The 26,779-nt window shown below is 55.4% G+C and overlaps 1 protein-coding gene across 6 annotated transcripts in view; it reads left to right on the top strand.

The window, feature by feature from the left end:
• Positions 1 to 26,779, top strand: part of SCN5A (sodium voltage-gated channel alpha subunit 5) — a 93,968-nt gene that overhangs the window by 2,457 nt on the left and 64,732 nt on the right. For all 6 annotated transcript variants that reach the window (XM_087870105.1, XM_087870103.1, XM_045798219.2 and 3 more), the window contains exons 2-5: positions 13,488 to 13,802; positions 16,233 to 16,351; positions 23,668 to 23,757; positions 25,034 to 25,162. In XM_087870105.1, coding sequence (XP_087726231.1) covers positions 13,530 to 13,802; positions 16,233 to 16,351; positions 23,668 to 23,757; positions 25,034 to 25,162 — 611 coding nt within the window. In that variant the 5' untranslated portion in view covers positions 13,488 to 13,529. The remainder of the gene's footprint in view (positions 1 to 13,487; positions 13,803 to 16,232; positions 16,352 to 23,667; positions 23,758 to 25,033; positions 25,163 to 26,779) is intronic.

Here is a 26,779-nt window from a genome sequence, read left to right as displayed (position 1 = left end):
TTGGGTCTCATGGTGTGAGGGAGGGAAGAGCAGAAGCTAAAGCCAAGGTCACAGTCACGGGGGCCCTTGTGAGCTCTACTCAGGAATTGGGAATTTATCCTCAGTAATGGTACTAAAAATAGCTAACATTCACCGAGTGCTTTCTGTCAGCCAGGCATGGCACTAATCACTTTATAAGGCTCATCTCATGAATTCTTGCATCAACCCGGGAGGTGGGACCATACTAATGATAGTATTGCAGGTGGCCAAACTAAAGGCCCAGAAAGGTTAAATAACTTGCTCACTGTCACACATCTACTAAGTAAGAGGCCTTGGGTTTGAGCCCGGTATCAGTGCATCTGCTCTAGGCTATACTCCCCTGCCAGTGCAGACCATGAGAGCCGTCAGTTGAAGGAGAGGAACAGCCAGGTTATCACAGGTGGTAGAACCTGTGGCATCCCAACTTTCTCCGCTGTTCAGGGACACGCTACTTCTCCCATCCCTAACTTTGATTGCTCATTAAGTGAGATTCCTCACCACCCTACCACACTACGAGAGCAAAGTTCAGGTTGGCAAGCTTGATAAAGAACAAAGGAGAAGTGGCGGATGTTTCGGGGTTCTGATTGGAACTATTAGTACTTCCAGACAGAGATGCCAACATCCAGCAGTCAGTTGGAGGGAAGGGTCCAGTGTTCAGGCAGGAGACGGGGGCCAGAGGTGGAAACTTGGAATTGTCGGCAGAGGCTGACCATGGGAGCCATGGCAGTGAATTAGATTGTCCAGCAAGAGTGCAGACCGGTGGTCCTCAAGCCTGGCCATATTAGCATCACTTGGAGAGCTTTTAAAAGTTGAAAAATAAAAAATAAAAGAACCCTATGCTCAGGCTCCACCCCACAAGGTTTTAATTCATTAGACTCCAGGGTGAGGCCTGGGCATCAGAAATTTTGACAGCACCCAGGTGACCCTAATGTGAAGTAGAGGGTGCAAGAGCACAGGGTTGGTCCAGAGCCCTGAGGCACTCCACAATCGAGGCTGGAGAAGTCTGCAAAGGAGGCTGAGAAGGAGCAGTCGGAGAGGTAGTAGGCAAGCCAGGAGTGGGAGGTGTCACAGAAAGCAAGGAGAGAGCATGTCCTGGAGGAAGGGGAGTCTTCTGCTTCCTTTCTTTCTGCTGGAATGAAGACGTTGCATTCTGAGAAGTTCACGCATAGATCAAGAAGAATGCATAATTTTAAAATGAGTGTCCGTTAGATTGAGGAACAGTGTGGGTGCTGGTGGCCCCAGGCAACAGAAACTCCCTTAATACTTACAGAATGTGGTGCCCACATAGACGGTTAGTTGTTGAATGAATGAATGAATGAATGAATGAATGAATGAATTGGTGAGAATGGGAGCCAGTTTGGAGTGGGTTCAGGAGTGAGCAGGAGGTGAGGACACGGAGACAGCATGTGTAGACAGCTCTTTGCAAGAGTTTGATGGTTTAAGAGGGAGGAAGAAGATAGAGGAGAGCTGACCAGGGGTGGAGTCAAGGGGGAGATTGTAGGGAAAGCCCAAAGTGGACTCTAGGCATGTGTGTCCGTGCAGTGCACCCATGGGCAGTGCTTATGGGGAAAATACTGTTCCTCACAGTGAGGGGCCAGAGGTCTGAGTTGAAATTGTGCCTCAGAAGGGGATTTTGATGGCAGGAACTGTGATTCCTCCTGGGGGTGGGCGACAGGAAGGGGAGGGAGATCTTGCTGTGAGAAGAGAAAAGTGTTCCAGAAAGCAGTGTTTGGGGGCACATTGAGGTTGCCTAGAGCAGATAACTAGGAGGAGAGGGTCTAGGGTCAAACTCCTGTGGCAAACTCTATGAAGGAGGCAGAGAAAGGAGAAGAGATGAAGCCAGGGGGCAGCCTGTGGACAGAGGCTGGACGCTGCAGAGAGCAAAGCAGGCATGGGGGGCTACAGAGTAAGCCAGGACTGGATGCCTACTGCCTTCTGCCACCCTAGACTGGCCTGAAGTGGTGGTCTGAGGCAAAGTTCAGCTTGGGGTGATGGGGGAGAGCCTGGATAGGTCATTCAGCATCTACTGTGCACCATGGAAGATTCTAGAAGGTGTACAATTCAGATTCAATAACAGCTCTCATGAAGGTTACATACTATTGGGGAAAGACAGACTGGATACCACTAAACAAATAGATACAGAAGGTAATTTTAGATCATGACCAGGGCTATGAAGGAAGTAAAACAAGATGATGAGATAGGAGTGACCCTAGACTGGCTGGTCAGGGAAGGCCTCTTGAAGGAGGAGACTGAACTGAGACCTGAATAACAAGAAAGAACCAGGGGCGCCTGGGTGGCTCAGTTGGTTAAGCACCCGGCTTGTGATTTCCGGTCATAATCTCATGAGTCATGAGATCGAGCCTGGCGTCAAGCCCTGCATTGAGCCCCATGTAGGGCTCCGCACTCAGTGGGGGGGTCTGCTTGAGATTCTCTCCCTCTGCCCTGCTGCCCATTCGCAGGCCCGCTCTCTCTCTCTCAAATAAATAAATCTAAAACAAACAAAAAATAAGGAAGAACCAATCCAGAGGAAATCTGGAGAAAGAATGTTTTATAAAGAGGGAGCTGCAAGTGCAAAGGCCCAGAGGCAGCGACAAGCTCCTGAGGCGTGGCTCCTGAGGCGTGGCTGGCTTCTGTGGCCGGAGCAGAGAGAATGAGGTGGAGATGGAGAGGTTCCATGCCTCAGTTTCTAACCGCCATCCTTTCCATCATCTCCCCCCTTCAGACTGCCCCTTTTGTTATGCACGGCTTATACCACTGCCTGGGGCTGGCAGTGGTTCCTGGGGATGAGACTATTTTTAGACACAACTCTTCTCTCCGTGGGCCTAGAACATACCGTGTCTTTTTAAGATGATCAATATGGAATGGGTGCTATTTATAGAGACCCCACGTCAATTCTTGGGGCCAGGGACCCTCAAATGGGAGAGGGAGTCCACAAACAGGCTTTTCAGGGGCAAGCACCACAGCTGGCAGAGCACTGCAGCCATGTGACTCATGGACTCTTTGAAACTTCTGTCACCTCCCCTTCCAGGCCACCCTTACCCCAACCCCGCAGAGTCACGGCCATGGGCTGCGGAGCTGGGTACCCACAGCTTCCCCACCTCCAACTTCATTTCCTGGAGGAGTATCTGGTGTGCCCCAAGCCCAACAGAAAACTTAGTGGTCCCTAAAGCTAGAGTCCAGCAAGACAGTTCTGTGAGTCTCTTTGTCCAATCCTCACTCTGTTTACTCCTCTGGATAGGCAGGAAAGGACACCAAGGACCCTCGGGGCCCGGCAGGTTCACCCCTGGGGCCAGAGCAAAGGCTGCTCAGGACAGTGGAGATGGCTGGCTGGGGTTGGGGGCTCCGCGGGCGCACGCACACACACGCATGCGCACGCACACCCCCGCTGGAAGGCAGGGTGGCCCAGAGCTGCCAGGGGAGTGTGCCTGCAGGAGGTGAGATTAGAGCCCAGCCAGGGAAGAGGCACAGAATTTGGAGAGGGGAAAGGGATCAGACTGTGTTCGCGGGCCTGTTGTGGGAAGAGAGTGTTTATGCTCTGCGTCTGGAGTTCAGTTCTTTCTTTCTCCTCTTCAGCTTCCTCTTTTGACTAAATCTCCAGGGAGGCAGTGGGAAGTCGCGCCCCCACAAGGGTGTTAAGCAAGGGAAAGGACGGAGCCGCTCTAATGGCAGCTGTGTGGCTGCGGGAAGGTCCCTCGCCCACTTGGAGATCCCGCTGTTGTCATCCCCGGGGCGTGTGCTCCCCTCCTTACAGCCCTGGAGGCCGAGGGCCAGTGCTGGTCAGCCTCTAGGCTCAAGGTCACTCGGGCATGCGGGCGGGGCTAACCCAGGCCTTGCCCAGGCAGTCCCCGTGCTTTCTGGGAGTGGATTTTGAACAGTAGAAAGGCTCTTCCTGGCATCTAGAGGGTGGTAAATGCCTTTCTGGCAGGTATTGATTCCTCGAAGTCCTGTGTGAAGGAAGGGCCTGGCTCCTGGCTCAAGAGGCAGTGTTCAAAGGGATGGCGGGGCAGGGAGAGGTTTGGCTTGAGGCGCTGATTTCAGTCCTCGGGCTACATTAGCCATCCCTCCATCTGGCCAGGCTGGGCAATCTAAGATGGGGGGTGGGGGGACATCAGACCATGGGAGGGGCCAGCCCAGCCCCATCAGTACTTCCTGCGTGGCCATCAAAGCCCCAGCCTCATCGACCTGGGCCAGTAGCAGCGAAGGGGTCCAAAGAGCCCCTCAGAGCCAAAGTGCCTGCCCTTTGCTGCCCAGCGCTGCTGCCTGCCTCAGGGCCCCTGGGAAGAATCCCAGCCCCTGAGTCTAGTCCCCCACCCCCAGCCAAAGGACACCCAGCTGGTGCGGGGGTGTGGGGAGGCAGGGGGCAGAGGCCCACCCACCACAGCCAGACTTGAGCAAAAGAAGGCACAGGAGCTGGGCTGGCCGTTTGCAGCGCCAACCCCGCCACCACCACCACCACTGTGGTGGGTCGGATGCAGCACAGACTGCCAGTTAAATAAAGCGACAGCTATTGCTAACAAAAGTGGAAACCCAGGGAAAGCCCCCACTTGCTTGCTGAGCTGGGTGCCTGTTAGATGTATAATTGCTGAGTTTCTGTTTCAGGAAATGTCTGAGGGAAGGAGAGAAAAATACTCCCTAAGGATCCCCCGGGGGCGGCTGTCCCCAGAGAGAGCTGGACTTCGGGTCCTTTCCAGTCCTCGCCTTTTGTGATTGAGTTAAGGACTTGTCCCCAGCTGGGTCACGTGTGGTCACAGTGCATTGCAAAGGGAACTCAGATGGCAGTCACCGACAAATAACAAAGTAAAAGTCTTGGGAGCATTATGTCGAGTGGGAACATTTGACGCAAACAGCCCATACAGTATGCTTCTATATACGCGAAGTTCTAGAACAGGCCAAGCGAGTCTATGGTGATAGAAATCAGAAAAGTTGACCAGAAGCCGGCACTAGGGAACTTTCTGGGGTGGTGGGAGTGTTTACTATCTTAATTGAGGTGGTAGGTACACAAGTATATACGTTTTTAGAACTCATTCACCTATACACCTAAAATCTGTGCATTTTCTTATATATATATATTATACATCAATTTCAAAGAGTATTGGGGGAGAAGGATTGCAGATGTGCCCATACTGTCTCACAGACAATTTTGTGGCATAGATTTTGTGTATGGGTGGATTGGCTTATCTCTCTCTGGGGGCTAAGGGCCCCTAAGCCCCCCAGGTTTCTCTAGGGCACTTTTGTCCCCCTCAGTGCACACAGTAGGTCCTCCATAAATGCTTGGGTTGCCATGGCATCAGTGCGCCATTCCCCTGGGAAAACTTTTTTTTTTTTTTTTTAGCCCAGGGGTTGAGAAAAATGAGCTGAAAGAAATGGGGCTGGAGGCTTAAGATGCTGATTGCCGTCTCATAGGCACCTGTGTGCCAGCTGGGTGCTTCCTGGGCCACAGGTGGGCATGTTTCTGGCCCAACTGTGTGTAGTGTGTGGGTATAGATGGTCCAAGGTGTGGGGCAGCAGCACCCTGGTTGACTGAGCCGGCTCTCTGAGTTCTGAGTTGTGTGGTCGCGTAGTGGATCCTCCAGGCCCCCACCCTGGAGACCTGGGGTCCCTAGGCAGCCCTGGGCCTTGAGTCACATCTCAGTGTCCCGGCATAACGTTACAGACCCCCTGTGCATGAAGCAATAAACGGGTTACAAGGCAGACTCAGGCCTGGAGGAAAGTGGATGCCATGTGCCCTGTGGAGGGGGCCCTGAATGACCTGGGGAGTTTGCAGTTCCCCTGACCTGGCACCAGCAACACCACGGAACTGGAGATGAATGAGCGGCTTCCAAGCCCCCATAGGGCCCTGTCCTTACTGTGAGGAAGGAGGAGTGTGAAAAAACAGGGGCTGTGGCTGAATCCAGGGTTCAAGCCAAAGGTGCCCCCGCCCCATTCCAGCGCTCCCCTCAGCTCCCACTCCAGAGGGAGGGGCCTGGTCTCAGGGACCCCATTTTATCCTGCTTGGGAATCACTTAGAGCAAGCAGGTGGGGTTTTCTTGTCAGCTGAATTAGCCTCGGCTTCAGCCCGAGCGTTGGAATAAATGAGATGCAAATGCATGTAAATGAGGGCATCCCCGGCTTCTGGGGTGGGTGTGTTCGCCTCCAGAAGGGATGGAGTGGGGGATTCTGCAGGACTTCCCCAGATTGCTGGGGGCTGGGATCGGGACTGGAGAAGGAAAGCCCCCTCGGGATCGTCCTCCCCAAAGATCGGGCTCCGGACTAGACAGAGTTAATGCCTGTGCAGCCTCAGAGGAGCGGAGCCTGCAGGGAGCCGGTTAGCTGAGGCCCTGCACAAGGACGTGCCAATGTGCCTTTGATCTGGGAGCAAGGACCTGAATGCACAGGCCACGAGCACCAGCTGGCACCCCCACTGAGCCTTTGTCCAAGCCGTTACCCTGGGAGAGCCCGGACTGTGCAGATAATTGCCGGGTCTGGAGGGATGCTGTCGACCCCTCCCACTGCCCCCCTCTCTCCCACCCCCCCTCCCAACCTGTGGCTCCAGCCTGCACAACCACCCACAGCCACTGCCCCAAACCAGGGTGGCCACTTTCTGGGCTGCTGAAGACAACTCTCCTTCAACCCATCCCCGCCCCCTCCTCCCCCTCCGTTTCTCTCCCCTCCCCCATCCCCAGGCTAGCCTGAAGCCGAGCCCAAAGCAGGTGGAACTCTGTAAGGCGGGGAGGGAATGCCATCCAATGGAGATAGAACGAGAACTACAAATGTGAGCCACATCTGCAACCTAAAATTTTCTAGTAGCCACATTTTAAAAAGTCAAAAGAAACAAGCGAGATGAATTTTAACATTTCAATTAACGTGGTATAGCCAAAATATTATCAGCATAAATTGTAATCAATGTTTAGAAAATTAATAATGAAATAGTTGACATTCTTTACCATACGAAGCCTTCGAACTTGGTATGGACTATAGAACAGCACCTCTGATGAGCACCAGCCACATTCCAAGTGCTCAGTAGCCATGTGGGCTGGGGGGCTACCGTGTTAGACAGGGCGGTCCAACAGTGCCAGAGCTGGAGAGAAAACCTGCTAGGGAATCATCTCGGACAGGGAAACTTCTGACTCTCTGGGCATTGGCAGAAATCGGCTAGGTCTCCCTGGGAGCAGCTGCCCACACGTGGGCCAGGCTGCCGAGAGGGAGGACCAGCCTCAGAGGAGGCCAACAGGGTGGGACTCCTAGCTTTGTAGCAAGGAGCACAGACATCCCCCGCCCATGTCACAGGTGGACCATGCCCCTTCCTCCCCGCGCTCTGTGCCAGCAGAGGTAGGAGGCAATGTAGTGCCTTGGTGAGACCTGGCTTCAGACAGACTGGGGCTTGCATACTTAACCTCGAAGCATCAGATTTCCCTTTGTAAAACAGATAATAACCTCCCCTCTCCCTAGAATTGTTGCAAGAATGAAATAAGGTGATCACAGCAGCACTTAAAGCAGTCCCAGGCACATCACGTGATCCTGCTGGGTTGGCTCACCCAGCTCATGGCTGAGAAAACCGAGGCTCAGAAAAAGGAGGCGTTGTGACGTTGTTCTCCAAGCTCACAGTGTTAGTGGCTGGGCAACAGGAAGGTTAATCTGGCACTCGTTCATTCATTCACCAGGCCCTTAGAGGCACCTCTCCTGGGCCAGACTGTGCTTTGGGAGCTCAGGACACAGCTGAAGGGAGAGGCAGATGCGGAAATAAATTACTCCATCCTGTGATGAAGTGGGTATAGAAATGCAAGTGTGCTGGGAACACAGAGAAGGGAAGGCCAGCCAGGCAGGGAGGATAGGGTGGGCAGCGAGACAGGTTTTTCAAAGGAGGATCCTCTGAGTTGGATCTCATAGGGAAAAAGGAGTGACCACAACAACCACAACGATAAGAGCAACTGGCATTCATTAAATACTTCCTGTGTGCCGAGCATGTGCGAGTACTAATAATCTATGCCTCAGAACAGCCCTGTGTAAGAGGTATGATTATTAACCCCATTTTACAGATGGGAAAACTGAGGTGGAAACCCATCACTTAACTTGCCCAAGACACATGGCAATAAGTGGCCAGGACCCAGACCCACATTGGCAATCTAACCATGTCCCTATCCCACATAGAAACAGAATATCTTGCAGAGAGGAAGTAGGGAGGCCAAAGGCGGAAGCAGAACCGGGCACAGGGCTGGGTTCTCTGGCCCAGGGCGTTTCCTCACGGCCCATCTCAGCAAGGCTGAGTGGAAATGTCTTTACAAGCCACCACGGAGTCTCTTTGCTGATGGCTCGTCCTCATCTCCCCATCATCACTTGTTGATTTAGGATCCATTACCTTGGGAAGAAAAGTGTTCTATGAAGTCATTTGTAGGACCATGTACCCAGCGGGTGCTGATTACATGTTCATTGAATCATTCGATTAATAAAAGGAGTCTATGAGTTGAGGTGTCAATTAGTTTTAACTCATTCTCCTCAAGGAAGAAATGAATTCACTCCCTCTGCCCTCACCTCCACCTGTGGGGAGTGAGCCCTGGCTTCAAGGGCACCCGCACGCTCACCCTGAGCCTCTTGCTGAAGGACCGAGGAGCAGTGGAATGCAGGGCCATGGGGCAAGGGCACGGGTGAGCTGAGTCTCCGGGGCGAGAGAGAGGAGCCAGATCAGAGGAAGCCGGTAGAGATTTTCTAGGAAGCCTGGGAACCACTTCCACAGAGCGCCTTGCATAAATTTACATGGCAAAGAATATTCTTTGCATGCTGTGTTCCAGAGGCTGCAATTCCCAGGCGACCAAAATGCTAGAGGTGACTCAGGATGCTGGAGCATGCCTGCCTTGGGATCCAGGAGGGGAACGGGCTGGAAAGCACCACAAGGAGGGATTAGGCTGGAGTCAGTCCCCTCTTTGCCCCTCAGGGGACCAACCTTTCTGGTTTGTCCTGGACCAAAGGCTGTCGCCTCTCAGGATGCAGGAATCTTAGTGTTGAAACCAGAGAAGTCTGGAGCATCACTCCCCAACCCTGGACAGTACCCACAGTGGCACTCTTGTCATGTTCCACATTGTGGCATTGTAACCACCATGGATTGAGCACCAGCTGTGAGCCCCATACGTTCAGGAAAATCTTCCTTTAGGAAGGCCAACTGAAGAGACAAAAAGCAGACAAGTCCAGAGGGCTCTGGTTTCTGGTGTGGACAGTCACTATTCTCCCTCACAGCATCTCCACCCTATTTTGAATACCCCTATGTACAGACCAGAGACTCAGAGGAGAAGGGACCCGGCCCTCCCCTAAGAAGGGGTTTTCAGGCTGTTTGGTGAAATCAGACTCACCCTGGGGACTATCAGGGAGCAACCATGGCCAGGAAGCAGGCAGGGGCTGGATGCCCAGAGGAGGGAGGTCAGTGTGGGTGGGCCATCATAGAAGGTATCCTGGAGGAGGTGGGGCGGTGAGGAGAGCCTGAGGTGGCCCTGCCATTGCCCAGGGCAGGGGACATGTTTGGGAATGGCTGAGCCAGGGAGTGGTGGAGCTGCAGGATGGAGGGAAAGAGGGAGGACACCGGTGGCCGTGAGGTCAGCATGGTCCCAGCTGGGCGACGAGGCCTGCCCCTGGACAGTGGCTTTGGGAGTGGAGGCTGGGATGTTTGATGGGGGTGGGGGCGTGTAGCCGGTGTCAGAGGAAAGGAACAGGAGGAAACAGTTTGAAAAGCTGGCTTCACAGTTTGCTTCCCTGCACTCTTGGGAGCCAGCAGAACTTTGGAAGAGATTCCCCCAGTAACCAAAAACTGATAAACTTGCTGGGGCGCCTGGGTGGCACAGCGATTAAGCGTCTGCCTTCGGCTCAGGGTGTGATCCCAGCGTTATGGGATCGAGCCCCGCATCAGGCTCCTCCACTGTGAGCCTGCTTCTTCCTCTCCCACTCCCCCTGCTTGTGTTCCCTCTCTCGCTGGCTGTCTCTATCTCTGTCAAATAAATAAATAAAATCTTTAAAAAAAAATGATAAACTTGGGACAGGAGGAGGTCGAGGGCCCCTTGAGCTTGAGTGAGGCTGACAGAACAGGCACAACTGGTCTGGGAAGGGTGGTCAGCTGGAAGAAGCCATCAGGCATTCTGATGCAGACAGAGAAGCCGGCCTGGACGAGGGGGTGCTGCTTCTAGAGGAATGGTCTTGGAATCCAATCAAGCCCAGCCTCCCCCACGTGTTCGATCTGTACAAGACAGAGACCTCCTGTTCTTCCCCAGCCAGTGGTGGGGCCTCCCCCGGAGAGCTGGAGGCCTGACGTCCTAGGCCTGCGGGGGACGGCTGGGCCTGAGCCTGGACCATCCTCGGGCCACCTCCAGCCCCTCCTTATGCTGGCATCACCGGAAACCTTGCAGCCAGGGCTCAGCCAGTCTCGGCCACAGGCAGGGCGTGGGCCCTGAGCTGCTGAAGGAAGAGTAAGGTCAAAGCCAGGTGCAGGCAAGGGGAGAACAAGGGAGAAAACGGATCCATCCTTCCTGCCCGCCCCACACCGCCTGCGGGCCCAGAGACAAAGGACACTCTTGACTGGTTTACTTTGGAACCTGAGGCTGCCTGGCTGCTGGGCAGCAGGGAACTTCATCTGGTTTCAGAAACCACAGAGTTCCAAGGATTCGGGTGCTCTACTGGAGGCCCCCGGGGATAAGACCCTTCCTCAGTCCTAGGCCTCCACCGTCACTTCTCTATTACCATGTGCAATAACGAGATCTAGCAGCGGGTCTAGTAAGCATTGTAATTGTGAAATATCCATGAGCATTCATGATTCTGAGATACTTGGGGCACCTGTCACGGAGCAGGAAAATATTGGCAGGTTCTGTTGGTCACAGGCACTGCTAAGGCTATCACTTTGCCACCTGCATTCCTAATTGAGGGAAGGGCTCCATTGCACTTAGAAGTTGGTAAAAATGAGGAGCAGTTCCTCCTGCCCCGAATTCTTTCCTATCCATCCAAGAGGGAACTCTGAACTCCACAGACAAGCAAAGCTATCTCTGCCCTTAGCAGTCTGGTCAGTGGCTGCCCCCGGCCAGGGAGGGTGGGTAGTTGGCAACCGGAGGCGAATCCAAGTGTGAGGGACGGGGGACAATTTTTTTCTTGACCTGGCTGCTGTTACCAGCTGTGTTTGGTTTGCGGAAATTCATCCACCTGTGCACTTAGAATACGTGGGCCAACCTGCATGAATCATTGATTTTAATACACATTTCTAAACACCTTTACTAGAACAGACGTCTGTGCAGGTGTGGGCTTGTATGTGCACACACACTCTCTCTCGCACACGCACACGCACACACGCACACACACACACCAGTATATAGCGGCGAGCCCCTGCAGGTCCATGGGCATACACGTGTCTCCAGAACCCTTGCAGGCATGTGGACACAGATGGATACAGTGAGACAGAGAACACTATTTTTAGGAAATAATTCCAAGCGAAAGAGGAGGCTTCCTGATTTACTTGACTAGTGATTGCTGATGGTGGAGAGGATTGCCCTGCAAAGGGCTACTGTCATCCTGGCTGGCTTTTTTTTCTTTTTCCTTTTTTCAATAAAGACTAATGACTTTATTGTTTTTGGAAAAATAATACAAGACCATCATAAGTAATTCAAGCACTAAAGGAAAGTACAAAAAAGAAAGTGTAACATGACCCACATTTTTACCAGCAAAGGAAAAAAATCACCATTCACCTTTGGTGATGAGTGTCACAGACACCTTTCTTGTTCATTCCAAGTTGGAAGCTAGACAGGGACATGATTTCATAAGATGGGAACCTACTCCCTCACCTGCTATTTTTAACAAAGATGTTCCTTTAACTTGATTGAAACAGAGCAACAAGACCCTGAAGGATGGAGAGGTTCTTAAAGTGCTAGGTCCTAGGACCTCTCTCTCCTCTGGCTTCCCTTCACACATGCCTTGCTGCACTTCCCTGGGGACAAGAGGTGCCCTTTTGAGGACTGGCTGTGTTATGCTTGCTCGCTGTTTACCTGTCACCTGGCCAGGTGCCTACCTCCCAGCAGTCCTGGGCCGGTCCTGGGACCTTTGAGGGCTGTGTGCAAGGGTCAGTACGGGGGATCGCTGGGGTCATTGGTGACATGTTTTACAGGAGTGAGATCAAGGCAAAGCCTGCCTTTGGTTGACGGAAAGGGATTCTGTCCTGGCAGACATCTCCAACAGGTGTCCACCCTGCCCTCTTGAGCTGGTGCCCGGCCATTCCTGGGTTGGATGTGGTAATTAGCGACACTGCCTCTGCCTTCCCGGTGGTGTCCCAGTCAGGAGCTGTGCCTACCACATCCTGTTTTGCTGGGACAGTCAGGAGCACATTCTTCGGTCTCCATGTCATAGGGAGAGTATGTTCACACCAGGTCCTGGATCGTTTGAGGCCACCGGGGCCCACATTCTCCCAGTTGGGCGTCACGTGCGTGTGCTGGTCGGACACCCTCGTGGATGGTGGTCACTGTTTCCTGGTTCTGTTGTCCCTCGGGATCAGCCCTCATTTGTTTGGATTTCGGTGGCGGGGAGCACGCGGAGAGTTGTGACGAGCCCGAGATGCTCCATCTGAGTTTCCCATCTTTGGAAGAATTCTCACCCTGGGGATTTGGGGGGATCCCCTCATCAGGCATTACCACAGTTGTGGACACCAGGGTGCCAGCATCTGGATGACAACTCCAAAGTCGTGACCCTGCTGTTTCCAAAACCCCATGGCATTTGCCTGGATCTCATTTGGCAGACACAGGTGCCCCTGCAGTTACCAGATGTTGGCACCTCCATGCCCCAGGGAAAGTCTGGGCGCCCTCCCCCTGCAGGCACATGGTGCTGTGGGGAGACAGACAGAGTATCCCCCACCCTTTGGCCCCACCGTCCAGGCTGCATCCGCCCAGAAAAAAAGCTCCGTGTTTGGGCATCGGTCCAGGAGGGCTCAGATCATCTTCCACAGGGCTCCAGGCTTTCCTATAGAAGAGACAAGCTTGAGAGGAGGGGATGGCACTGAGTACCTTCTAATGCCCTTCCCTCACCTCCATATTCTTCATCATTCCTTCCATCGTTCCTCTGTTCAGGACCAGCTTTGCCAAGGCCCTGGGATGAAAAGATGACAGGTCCCAGCCCTGCCCCAGGGAGTGTCCCTCCTAGTCCAGAGAGTGTCAGCACCTCTGTGGGAAGTGTCTCAGTCGGCTAGGTTCAGGAACCCACAGGTGCAAGTGTTCCCTTTTGTGTCGAGTGGGGCAGAACAAAGGACTTCAGTGACACAGCCACTCTTGCCTACTTGCCATCAAATGTGTTCACTGGGACGAGAAAGGGACCCTCCTGCAGGTCCCCATGCATAGCCCACAGCCAGGAGGACACTAGGTTTGCCCAGGCCAGCGTCGGCCAGGTGTGCCTCTGGAGAAGTTGGGAACTGTGGCCGGAACCATCTCTGCAAACTTTGTCCTTCCCTCCACCAGCACAGCCCGTGTTCTCTGGCTTCCCCACAGGCCACGCGAGGACCGCCTGTGCCCCAGAAGCAGGATGAGAAGATGGCAGACTTCCTGTTACCTCGGGGCACCAGCAGCTTCCGCAGGTTCACCCGGGAGTCCCTGGCAGCCATCGAGAAGCGCATGGCGGAGAAGCAAGCCCGAGGCTCGGCCGCCTCACAGGAGAGCCGGGAAGGGCTGCCCGAGGAGGAGGCTCCCCAGCCCCAGCTGGACCTGCAGGCCTCCAAAAAGCTGCCAGATCTCTATGGCAACCCTCCCCGAGAGCTGATCGGGGAGCCCCTGGAGGACCTGGACCCCTTCTATAGCACCCAAAAGGTGACTGCCGCCCACCTCTCTGCCCACTCCTTCCTGCAGCTCCCCTGTCAGCACAGCCGATAGGGAGAGGGCCTCGCCTCCATATGGGGCTGCGTTCAGGGTGGGCTCCCTGGGCTTTGGGGGAGTGAGTCATTGGGGATCTATATTCCAATCACTTTCATTTTATTCCAGAATAAAAGCCAGAATTATGCAGCCTGTTATGGTTTGGTGTTAGAAGAGAAGGAGCGGGCAGCCACAGTCGAAGTCTTGTCTCCTTGTGGAGTGCCTACTGTGGGGGTCGTCTGTGGTTAGACTTTCCCCTTGGGCAGACTCCTGCCGTCCTGCGGGCTCTATGATTTGGAGTTGGGCCCTAAGTCCTGTCCTGAGTTGAGTTTGGACCCCAGAGCACAGCATGTGTCCCCGCTCCTACTAGGGACAGCACGTAGCCCGCACACTCAGGCCTGGAGGATTCACTCAGCATTGGCTGTGCCTTGGTAGCTCAGGCTGGGGGCCTTGCAGCAGCTCCTGGGCCTTGCCGGCTGGCAAGGGGACTGTGAAGGCCAGTGGAAATTCTGAGAGGGGTCGGGAGGGAGCTTGTTCTGCCATTGTCCTCCTGAGGGTAGGGAGAGGAAGTAGCTTTTGTCCACTAGGCAGGGTGACTCAGGCTTTGTCCCAGCAGGGATTTCCACCCAGGAGGTGGATTCCCCCATCTGGGTGCCCTGCCCTGGCCTCACCTGTCAGAGACCACAGACACACAAGCCTCCCGCAGAAGCCTGGTCCCCAGCTGGTTGCCCACACTTCGGGCCTCACTGCTGCAGGAAGGCAGGTTTGCATCTGGTGGAGGCCTTTCCCCAGAAGGCCAGGGACTGAGGAAGAAGGTGGCTGCTCACATTACTGCAGTCAGTACCGGGGCTGGGGAAGCACTGGAGGGCTGACGGGGTCGGTGCTCACAGGGCAAGTGTGAGCATGCGACAGTGTGAATCCTGTGTGTCTGTGTCTCTAGGCGCCTGAGTGTGTGTGGCCGTGCTGGGAGATTGCATTTAAGAGACAAAGAGCCTGGGGAGAGGTGTGGCGCACAGTTGTCTCCATGTGTAATGGGAGTGGGTGATGGTGTGTGTGGGTAAAGGGAGAGCCCACCCAGTCTGTTTGCACAGGTGCAAGAAGAGACCTTGAACCTGGCTGTGCTTCCCCCTGGTTCAAGTGACACAGGTGGGGTTGGGATCAGAGTCAGGCTGGAATCTGGGATTAGTCAGGGTAGGTGGGTCTAGGTCATGGTTGGTCACAGCTGGAAGTAAGAATTAGGGTCGGGGTTAAGGCCAAAGCTGGTGGCCAGTCCAGCTTTCAGTGGCAACACAGAGTGGCAGCTACATTCGAGTTGGCTGTGGCAGGCAGAAGGCATGGCAGGAGGACCCAGCTGAGGCTGCCGTCAGGCTGGGCTGGGTCAGGGCGCTGGAAGCGGTCAGGGACACTGTTTTCTATCCCTGTGATCAGGAATACTTGAACCACGGCCCAGGTATGACTCTGGCCTCTAACCTTCTGTCTCTCCTTGCTGACCCCTGGCCACACTGCCCCAAGTCCCAAGGGGTGACGCGGGCACCACAGCAGAACTTTTGGTCCTGATATACCCAGTCAGCTTATCTCCTCAGCTCAGATTAAATAGAACTTTGTCTCACTAGCTCCACCTTTGGAGAAGCACAGCCCCAGAGCCGTGCCACCTCAGCTGTGCCAGCCTTCGCCTGGGTAGCTGGGATTGCACTGCTGTCCGCAAGCATCTGCACGGGGCTCGGCCTCCAGCACCTGCTGTCCACTCCCATGCCCCATTGTGCTGTGTGGACAGCATCTTCTGGAAGCTTGGGGAAAGGGTCCACCTTGGGCTGCTCAAGATCCACCTGGGGGAGACACTAGGTGATCTCCTCTGGGGTGGGGTAGGGCTGGCCCCTGCCCTGGACCCTGAGACAGGGCCTCAGGGAAAGCTTCTCTCTCCTGGGCTGGGGTCTGTGTTTTCCCATCCCTACTTCTCACCCGTTAGTCGTCTCCACTGACCCAGCTCCCTCATTAGCTCATCATTCCCAGTGGACAGGGAGGGGTCAGAAGGGAGAAGGGGAAGGAGCAGGCAATCAGCCAGGTCCTGGCCTCTGCTGTGAAAACAGTTCGGCTAGGATTATGAGAGGCCCCTTCTTGTTAGGTCTGTCATTTTGAAACTGAACTAAGTCCCACCCAACATGACATTCCCCTAAACTTGACCTTATTCCAGTATAGCCATAGGCAACACCGTGAGGGGCCACTAACCTGCTCTCTCCTTCCCCTCCCCCTCTCTCTTTCCCTCTCTTCCTCCCACCCCACCCCTTAGCCAGAGTTCTAGGACTCAGAGCCAACAACTGCCCCCCAAAATCCTCTCTCCACAGGGGCCTCTCTCCACTGCCCCAACCTAAAGCAGCTCTCTGTTCACAGACCTTCATCGTACTGAATAAAGGCAAGACCATCTTCCGGTTCAGTGCCACCAATGCCTTGTATGTCCTCAGTCCCTTCCACCCTGTCCGGAGAGCGGCTGTGAAGATTCTGGTTCATTCATATCCTTTGCAGTGAGTCCCTGCTGTGTGTCTCCTCTGGGCCTCACGCAGGGGTGGGCAGGGTGTTTGAGGCTGAGAGCGGTGCCGGTCCCTGAGGACTCAAGCAGCACGGTCATCACCTAGTGGCTGGTTTGGAAATGTAGGGCTCTTGGACCCCACCCCAGACCTGAAAAATAAGCATCTACATTTCAACAACACCCCAGGGGATTCTTGGGCACACGAAAGTTTGGGAAACCCGGCTTCTTCATTTGGGAAACGTCCTAGAAGCCAAGCTACTGAGGATCCCAGAAGACAAGAGGTCTGCCAATGTCCCCTGGCTCTGCTTTGGCTCTGAAGTCCCCTCCTACTGCCTCTCCATCCCCATGCAGGGACCTCAGGCAGGTCACAGGGGCTCAGCCAAGGAGAAACCACTTCCCAGTAAAGAGGCCTCTGGTTTGTTCACACGTGGGCATCCTTCAAAGAAGGCAACACTTGCTTTTTGATTAGGTGTTGACAAAATGTTTGCAGTTTCAGAGTTATCTCAAAGAACTCTGGTTAGCGTTAAATTACATAAACCGCAGCCTAAAAAAGCTGCGGGCTGCAGAGGAACGCTCTGGGAGTGCTTCAGTGTATCAGGGGACAGGACTGGCCTTTGGGCCCTAAGGGGGCCTCATCCAGGCCTCGTGGGACGTGGGATGTGGGACCGGGCGCCAGCGCCCAATCACGGCTGTCCTGCGGACTTCAGAAAAGGGGCCCCACAGATGGGGAGGCGGGCAGGCGGGGGTCCGGATGCAGCCGGAGACATCTGCGTCTCACTGTGCCGGCCTGGGCAGCCTTCCTTTGGCTGGCAGCTGGCTGGGCTGTTAATCGAATCAGTGCTGCTGGGCTCTGCAAAGTGATTAGCCGTGGGCGTGGCTGGCTGGCCCGGTAGATCTCCCCAAGGTCTCCCCTCCGTTCCCACTCTGGATGGACCTTTTTCGGAGGCCAAGGCAGAGACCCATTAACCTCTGAGCAGGGCAGGAGGCTTCAGGAAAACAGTTGCCCCGTGAGGAGCTAAGTCACCGAGACAGATGCTGACAGCTCAGGGGCTTTCCTGTCCGGGCAGGGATGAGGGAAGCCCCTTCCTGGCTCCACTTCACCTGTGCCCCAGTGCCCCATCCTCACCCCAGGGGTTAATCGGAGGAGCTCAGTGCCAAATGTGCTCTCTGCATGCAGACACGCTCTCCCCTCCTCCAGCTCGCTCCTGCCTTTCTCCTAGGGTGTGCTAGATGTGTGTGTCCAGGGCAAGTCCCACATGCAGCCACGGCTGTGGCAGCCACAGGGTGGTCTCTAGGGTGGGCAGACACTGAGGGGAGGAGCTCTGTTCAGGGGGCAGCCTGCCATTCATAGTTATGTCTTACTTCGTGAGGCAAGAGTAGTTCTGGATTAAATTTTGAGCCATTCTGCAACTGTTTCTAAACTCCCTGTAGATGCCAGGCACTTTGCCGGGCACCCTGGGTTAATGGAGTTGAACAAGACCCTGTCCTCACCCCCCTGGGAATTTTACAGTTCCCCATAAGACCGATAAGACAGCTACAGGAATAGTTGCCATTCCTGCCAGCGTGTAGGCACAGCCTGGTGAGGACAGCACCGAGGGAGGAGGAAAAGGCCTGCCTCCTCGCTAGCTCGCAGCTGGTCTTCGCCTCACTCCAAGGGCGGGGCCTCCCTGAAAGCATGCTCGGGCTCCCACCTGGGGCTTCTCCTCCAGGTATCTAACCAACCCAGCACTGTTTGGCAGCCAGGGCAGCCCCCAGGGATTTAGCGGCAGCCCCAGGATTCCTGCAGGGCTCTGGGCTGGGCCGGGGTGGGGGTGGCCAGATGAGGCCCGGGAGGTGGCAGGGGTCCTGGCGTCCCCAGCCTGGCCAGAGAGTCTATTGAGCAGTGGCTGAGGCTGTGCGGTGCTGCTGGTGTCCCCCTCCCAACCCCCTACCCCTGTCCACAACCAACCTTGAGGCCTCAGAGCCGGCCTGTGTCCCCCAGGGCAGCTGCCCCAGGGAGGTGGCTTGCCGTGGTTGAGGCTTTGCAATGGGCTCCCCGGGGCTGCCTCGATACTCAGCTGCCTGGGTTTGGGAACACTCCGCTGGCCCTCAACAGCGCCCCTTAGTGGGCTCGGGGCAGTGGGGGAGAGGACGGGCCTAGATCTGCAGGGTTTGGGAGCAGCCCCTCTGTGCCCTTGATCTTGCCATTCAAAGTGTGGCACACAGACCAGTAGCAGCAGCATCAGGAGGATCTTGTAAGAATTGCCCAATCTTGGGCCCCACCCCAGAACCTGCATTTTCGCAAGGGCCCCGAGATCCAAGCACACACACTCCCCGGCAGTTGTTTCCAGGTGTCGGTCTGTGAGGGTCACCTCAGGCTCACCTGGGTAACTTATTTAAAATGCAGATTCCTGGCCCTTTCCAGACCAGAAGCTCCAGTGTGAAGCCTAGGAATCCACAAGCTCTCCATGTATTTCTTTTTTTCTTAATTGAAATAAAATCCATATACCACACAAGTTATTTTGAGACGTACAATGGAGTGGATTTTAGCATATTCCTACGGTGGTGCTACCCTCACCAGTATCTAATTCTGGAACATGTCATCACCCCGAAAAGGAGCCCCGTGCCCCTTAGCAGTCACTACGAATTTGGAATGCATACGGATTTCGTGTTTTGAATAATGAACTTTCACTCTGCTTACATTCTTTTGTATTATGGTGAAAAAAAGCCCACAGAACATAAAATGTACTATCGTGACCATCTTTAAGCGCCCAGTTGAGTGGTGTTTACTATGTGCGTGTTGTCATGCAGCACAGCTCTAGCACTTTTGCAAAACTGAAACCCTGTCCCCGTGGTTGGCTTACATTTTCATATCCATTCGGACACCTACTGAGCCACGCATTGCGCCCTTCTGTGCTCGGCCCTTTGGAAAGGGCCAGGGGGCAAAGTCAAACTGAAGAAGGGGCAGGAGGGCAGCCCCTGCTCTCGAGGAAGGAAACCGGCTCAGTGGTATTGCTGTAGGCCTTCGCAGCCACCTGCGAGCGAGTGCGCTGTAATTCAGCTCAGCTCTGCTCTGTGCGCCACGCTTGTCCTGCATCCCTGAGAAGTGGCCTAAAAAGTAAATATGGGTATGTAGAATTATTTTTTCCAATGTATTTTTGTTATAATTCTGCAGAATGTGTTCTGCCAGGATTAAATAAAAGAAACCAACTGAATTCCCAATTCCACTGCAGTCACATTCAGAGAGGCCTCACGTTCACACCGAGAAGCTTTCTGCCTTCCTGGGTGCACAGGATCTGTTCACAAAATCCTCCCACGTTTCTCTAGCAGATTCAAATGGGCAATCAGACCACATGTTTGTGTGTGTGTGTGTGTGTGTGTGTGTGTGTGTGTGTGTGTGTGTGTGTGCATGTTCATTGAATGGCACAAATATATGAAAATGCCCCCCACGGCATCCCTTCTGTTTGCAAGGGTTTTTTTTGACTCCTTGGGATCCGAAGACAGGCAGGCCAAGTTTCAGGCATTACCCACCACTCATGCAGGCAGTCCTTGCTGGCATTTTAATCATGAGGCTGGGAGTGGGTGTTTGGGGACAATGGCACGACAGGATTGAAGATGTTCAGCTGAGCTCAGACCTAGAGAGCTGGCCTTTGCCTCTGCCCACACATGGGGCCGGCTCAGTCATCGGCCTGAAACTGCCAGGCAGTGCAAACAGGTGTGCCCCGGGCCAGAGGGCCCTTGACTCATCTCTCTGGTATTGGCTGCCTGCTGGGCGCCATGGGGGACTTGGGGATGCTTGGAGCAGAGTCATGTGGACTAGAGGCACCTCCAGGCAGGAAGAGACCACACACATACAGGAGTGATGGGGAATATTGGAAGGGCCGTCCTCAGGGTCTGGAGAGCCATGCAGGGTTTCCAGCAGTCAAGTGGCCCAGGGTCTAGAGTTTGCTGTACCTCACCCTAACCCATTGCCATGTCTTGAAAAGCCAGAACCCAGGCAGGCAGTTCCTGTCATTCCCCACCGTGGACCCAGGCGCTGGCTGGCAGCACTAGAAGGGCTGTCTTCTCTGGCTCTTCCCTAAGGCTTGATGCCAGAGTTCAGCTCACCTGCACTCCAGCCGAGTCTTTTGGTCCGAGGCAGCCTGTCCATACTGCTGTTCTCTGCCCAGGGGCCTTTCATTCATTCTAGTGAGAACAGTGAGAGGGTTCTCCCCAGTCAGCCCACCTTGCTTCCCTGTGACCAGCTGCACTGATGGATTGCCAAAGGAACCCTGCCCAGCCTTGGGTGCCTGTCTAAATGCCTCCTCCAGGAAGCCTTCCTGCCCAGTCAGAGGCAGGTCTGGTTTCTCATAATGTCCCATCTTGGAGCTGTTCAGATGCCTCCCTGTCTCCCACCCATGGCCAAGCACACATGCTCCTTAGGTTTGTTCTTAAAAATGACAAACAATTTCATTCCCCCCTTGGTTGCAGTCCGCGCACACTTTACAAAGCACACGTCACTCATTGGTTCTCTGCCCTGTGAGTGGCAGAGACCAAGTATGGGGTAACATTCCCCCTGAAGCAGTGTGACTTGCCCCAGCCCTTCAGTCTGGAGGCAGCGGGACGGCCCCTTGGTGTCATCATGCAGAGACCGTGCAGGGACAGGGCTCAGAGTAGGGGGCCTGCGCTGGGCCAGCCGGGGCTCAGAGCTGGGCTGTGCCATTGACCAGCTTTGTACCAACAGCCTGTGGCCGCTGCAACAAATTGCCACAAACGTAGTGGTTTAAAACAACAAAAATGTGTCATTACACAGTTCTGGAGGTCAGAAGTCCAAGAAAGTCTCACTGAGCTAAAACAGGTGTCAGCGGGGCTGTGCTCCTCTCTGGAAGCACTCTGTGCCTAGTGTTCCCCAGTTTCTAGAGGCTGTGTGGACTCCTTGGCTTGTGGCACCCCCATGTGCAAAGTCAGCCACCGCTGGTGGAATTTTTCCCGCAGGCATCGCCCAGATGCCAGCCCTCCTGCCTCCCTCTTTCACTTAGAAGGACCCTGTGCTGACATTGGGCCCACCTGAACAATCCGAGGTGATCTCCCATCTCAAGATCCTTAACTTAATCACATCCACAAATCCCTTTTGCCATATAAGTTAACATTTGTGCTTGTCAGGGATTAGGATGTGGTTGTCCGGGGGTGGGGAGGGAGGGCTGTTATTCTACCTGCTGTAGTAACCTCCAGCCTGACCTTGCGCCTCAGTGTCCTCGTGTGCAAAATGGAGACAAGGTTCCCCCCGCCCCCGCCAGGGTTGTTGGGAGAATCGAATTAGTTAATGGTTACAGAGAGCAGAGCCTGGCACCTAGGAAGGGCTCAATAAATATTTGCTCTTAGGGTCATTACTTTCATATTTCAGGAATCACCTGGGATCCCCGGTAGTAGATCTGGGAGGGGGGTTGAATAAAGCTGGTTGAGGGGCAAGTTAACTGTCTGCCCAGTAAGGACAGCCTTGGCGCAGAGCCTGGGTGTGGGGAACATGTGCGTGTGTAGGGGAGAAGGGAGAAGGCTCGGCCATGGGGACCTGCCCACAGGCAGAGGGATGGGCAGCTCTCCAGCGGGGGGACACCCCCTTCCCGCTACACCCTGTGCCTGGAGAGGTGGGGCAGCTCTCAAGCTGAGGGACGCCACCACCCCCCCAACAACCCCCTTCCACCCCTCCCTCCCCCGCCTCCTGCCACACCCTCTGCCTGAAGAGATGTCCTCCCATTAGGGAGGAATCAGGACTTCCTGGAGCCGTGGCCTCTGAGCTGAACAGCTCTGCTTTAACTGAGGGAGGTTCCCAAAGCCTGATCCTCTTCATCTTAGGTGAGAAATTGGAGAATTCATTATAAACTGGGGGTGGGGCTTGGCAGGCTATTTTCTAATCCCCTCTATTCCCTGGAAGGAGGACTGAAAGTGTGGAGGGCACCTAGAGTCTCTGAGAGGCCTCACTCCCCTCCCCCCCCCCCCCCAGCTAGGGCAGCACCGCACTCTGCCAGAAGTCAGCACCCCAGCTCAGCCGTCTCCAGGCTGACTGCACTGGTCTCCAGCTCAGACCTGAGGCCGGGCCAGGCCTTGGAAAATGGTGGAGCTCTGCTAGGGAGGAAAGAGGCAGGCCCCTAGGGCTCAATGACTTCAGCTCCCTGGCAGCCAGAGGGAATCTCAGGCGGGCAGCTGCTGTGCACAGGGCTGGGGCCGGGGCCACATCGTGAGCCTGGGGGCAGCCACAGGGAGCAGGAAGCCCAGCCTTGTGAGCCTCTCTTCTCGGGAGAGCAGCGGAGTGTCCCGGTCTCTACATGGCCCGGAGTCTGCCCCTTACTCCTCTGTAGGTCTTGCAGAGGTGAGAGGCCGCTTAGGTTAGTCAGAGCTTCATCCGGCTTGAAGCAGCAGAGAAGTAGCCGGACAGTCAGGGATGAGCCAAGGCCTGGGGCCCAGAAGGATGCCCAAGTCGCAGTCCCAACATCCGAAGAGCTCCCCTTCTGGTGGGGATCAGATGGGCATTACCGCTTAGGGAGCAGGGGCACACTTAAAGAGAGATGTCCCATGCGCTGGGGGTGCAGTCCCCTAGGAGTCAAAGCAGGAGGCTCTGAGGGGGTGCTCCTACTCAGAAGGGGTGCTCCAGCTCAGAGGAGCACTCCTTCTCAAGGCGGTGGGGGCAGGGTGCTCCAGCTCAGAGCGTGTGCACCTGCTGCGGAGTTTCTTAAGGAAGGTGAGGAGAGCACTGGATGGAGGACGTGCGAAGGGCAGCAAGCCGTTCGAGAAGCCATCGCCTGCGTCCTCCGGGTCCGTGCGTCCTGACAAGGTATATAAGTTCAGACAGCAGAACACTCCTTCAGAGAAGTCCTAGACCAAAGGTGAAAAGCCTTCGGGGAAGTAGGGGAGAGACCTGGGAGCCCCGTTGCCAGGGCTTTCCTCTCCCCACGGCAGCGGCCCCCGAGGAGCAGTTTCGACATCCCATCTCCTCTCATGGGGCTAAGAACAGCACTCCCACGCGGCTGTGGGTAAAAACCTCTGTGGTCTGGGGGGTCTTCCTCCCTGCCCTCCAGGATGGACCCTACGTGGAACTGTGCTAATGGTGCGATGTCAGCTGTCTGGTCCCCAAAGGGGCTGCAGAGCAGGGCGGGTGTCCGGCCGCAGTGCCGGGGAGGGGAGAGGTTGGCAGGGACTGGGCACGGCCCCAGGGTGTCCGCCGGGGGCCCCCGCCTCCCTGACCTGGAAGCGCAGGCGTGGCCGTGACAGCTGCAAGGGCGGGAGCCTCGGGCCGCAGTGGCCTGGCCGCCCGCTGCACCGGGCTTTCCTTGACCTCCGCGCCACGCTATTCAGCATGCTCATTATGTGCACCATCCTGACCAACTGCGTGTTCATGGCCCAGCACGAGCCTCCTCCCTGGACCAAGTACGTCGAGTGAGTATCTTCAGGGCCCTGCAGCCGGCCCCTCCCTCCCTTCCTCTCCATTCCATACGGGAGCCCTGCAGGCACCCCAGAAGTCAGCGGCGGCACTCACCCGCCTAGAGGGTCCGCGGCCCAGCCCCTTCCCTCTCTGGCCACTCCTGGGCCTGCCGGCTTCTTGCCTTGAGCGGTGTCCTCAAGGAGGAGGAAGCTCTCCAGGTGGGCAAAGTGGGAGATTCCTTCCTGACCCTCCTCAGGAGCACTGAGCACATTGAGGAAGGCTCTGGAATAAAATCCTGATAATTTATCGAGCACGTAGTGTGTGCCAGGCGCCTGGGTAACGGTCAGCCTCCTCTCCTTTGACCCTCGGGCAGCCCAATAGAGTGGGGACAGCCACCATCCCACTTTGACAGACAAGATGCTGGAAATTGGAGGGCTTGGCCAGGGGGTGTGGCAGCCAGGAAAGGCCCAGGGCTGTCCCCACTTCGCTACTATCTCTGCTGCCTCTTGGAACCATTTGCTTCGTTTCAGAAAACTGCTTCCGGTCCATCCTTCTCAAATGAAAGTACCTTACCCACAAGTTTTAAACAGACCCGATAGGCCCTTGGGGCACTTGGTGCCTGTTTTCAGGGAACCAACAGAATGTCAGGGACAGCCTCTCTTACCAAAGTGGCTTGCCTTGTGGCCCTCTGTGTTCACCCAGGACCCGCAGCATCATCAGTGCCACGGGGATGTGGGGAGCAGCCCATGGGCCACGGTCGGCATCTAGGCATCAGGATTCTTCAGGCCACCCCACCCGGCCTCAGGCGTTAGAACCTTAGCCCCCTTTCTGAGCACAAGGTCGACAGCCTGTAGGTAGTTGGGAATGGACCATGCTTCTGTCACTAGCTGCTGAGGACCCACCAGCAGGGGTGAGGGAGTGACATGATCTGAGTGTCCTTACAGGGTAGACCCAGTGGCCACCATATGCCCCTGTCCATGGCCCCCAGGGCTGGGGTGAGGAGATAAGTCGAGGGTCTCCTTACACCAAGACAAATAAGAGGAAAAATGGAAAGTTCAGAGGGGCACAAGGCGGAGGCTCAGCAATGCTGAGTAAACACGTGCAAAGATGCAGTAACTAGTCCACTGTTTGGCCCAAGTCTCCAGCTGCACCATGGAGCATGGCCGAGGGTCTGGTCTGAGGACTTAAGAGCGGAGCTGTACAAGGCTCATGCGTGCATGTGAGGAACCCGGCCAACCTGGCCTACAGGCTGCAGCCCCCCTAAGAAAACTTGCGGGTCTCTCCTCCCAGGTATACCTTCACTGCCATTTACACCTTTGAGTCTCTGGTCAAGATTCTGGCTCGAGGCTTCTGCCTGCATGCGTTCACCTTCCTCCGGGACCCATGGAACTGGCTAGACTTCAGTGTGATTGTCATGGCGTAAGTACCTTGCTCTCTGCGCCGTCCTGTGCCACACCAGGCCAGAGTCAGGGACCCGGGCATCATCCCTGGCCCTGGGCCCCCAGGCCCTCTCGCCCCCCCGCTACAGTCTGTGGGCTGCTCTGCAAGCGGCTGTGGAACAGTGCGCCTTACTGCTCTGGCAAGAGAGGGACAGGATGGAGGCCCCCAGCTCCTCCTGCTGGCCCATGGCGGTCAGGCCCACTGGCTCAGCTCTGGCCCTGTGGCAGCCCTGTGCTCCAGGGACATCATTAAGATTCTGGCTTAGCGTCCTCTGCCCTTTCCACTGCGGGAAACCAGTGTTACAGCCCCAAACCTCCGGACCACTGTGAACAGTGACCTGGATTCCAAGGTGATTAAGAACGAATCAGCAGGAAAGAGAAGAAGCCTGGAGAAGTGACCGGGCAGCCCCAGGAGCCCATGCCAGGCACACCAGCACGTCTGCTCTCTCCCCTCACAGGCTCCACAGCGGCACATTCTAAGGCACGCGGTCACTGAAGTGATCGAGCAAGGCATCCTGGACAGGGTGGTATCCTGGATGGGGATTCCTTGTCCCCATTTTACAGATAACAAAACAGATGCCAAGGACACAAAGGAGCCTGCCAGAGTGTGAATGTGAATATTCCTGGCCTGCTGCCATGCAGGCTGGGGCCCCGGTTCCTTGTCTAAAAAGAGATCCTCACTGAGGTTGGGTTGAGGCATTCCCCTCGGGATGTGTCCGCAATAGATGCTGTGTTCTGGTGGCGGCAACTGATCAGGGTGGGCCTCCTGTGCAGGCCTTTCTGGAAGCCTGATGTGTGTGCAGGGCTGGGCACCACACCTTGGCAGGGAGCAGAGCTGGTGAGGGCAATACTTCTGCCCTTGCAGAGCCTCCGCTGCCTGACTTGTGGAAGGACAGTGTTGGTCTAAGTGGTATCAGAGGTTCAGTTCAATGCCTGCTTTCTAGGATTCTCAGATTCACTGAATCCACCTGTTCGTGCGTGACGAGGTCTGCTTCACCCCAGACATGAGCAGCCCTAGCTGTGAGCTCAGCCATGCTGTGGGGAAGAGAGGGAGAGCGGGCAGCCAGACTGTGCTTTCCAGCTAGGTAGAGTCTGGTGGTTAGAAAATGCATCAGGACCTCTGTTTCTAGGTGCACTGCTTATGAGAGCTGAGTCCAGCCCACCGTTTTACAGGTGGGGAAACTGAGGCTGTGAGAGATGCTGCCACTTGTCCAAAGCCAGTGTAGACTTAGGCCTAGGGAGAGCTGAGTGAGCAAGGGAGAGTGTAGCGGGAGAGAAGGCAGAGTGGTGGGGGACAGCCTTATGGCTTTGCAGGACGTGGTGAGAGCCCAGGGTGACGGGAGCCACCGGCGGTCGAGAGGCAGGGAGTAGCGTGACCTGAGCTATATATTGTAAGTTAGCCCAGCAGCTGGGGGGCTATTTTAGTAGCCAGGAGAGAGATGGTGGCGGGGACCAGGGTTTAAGTAGAGAAGCTGAGGGACATGGTCCAATTCAGGGTGTACTTTGAGGGTAGGGCTGACAGAAGACCCCCAAGGTGGGTTTGGCTTGAGCAGCTGGGTGAACAGGGTTACCGTTTGTTAAAATGGAGGATAAAGGG

Source organism: Ursus americanus, chromosome 20 (genome assembly GCF_024610735.1).
Source record: "Ursus americanus isolate L20-20 chromosome 20, mUrsAme1.1.p, whole genome shotgun sequence".
NCBI lineage: Eukaryota > Metazoa > Chordata > Mammalia > Carnivora > Ursidae > Ursus > Ursus americanus.
The sequence above is the reverse complement of the archived record's forward strand: the minus strand, read 5'-3'. Positions and strand labels throughout refer to the sequence as shown.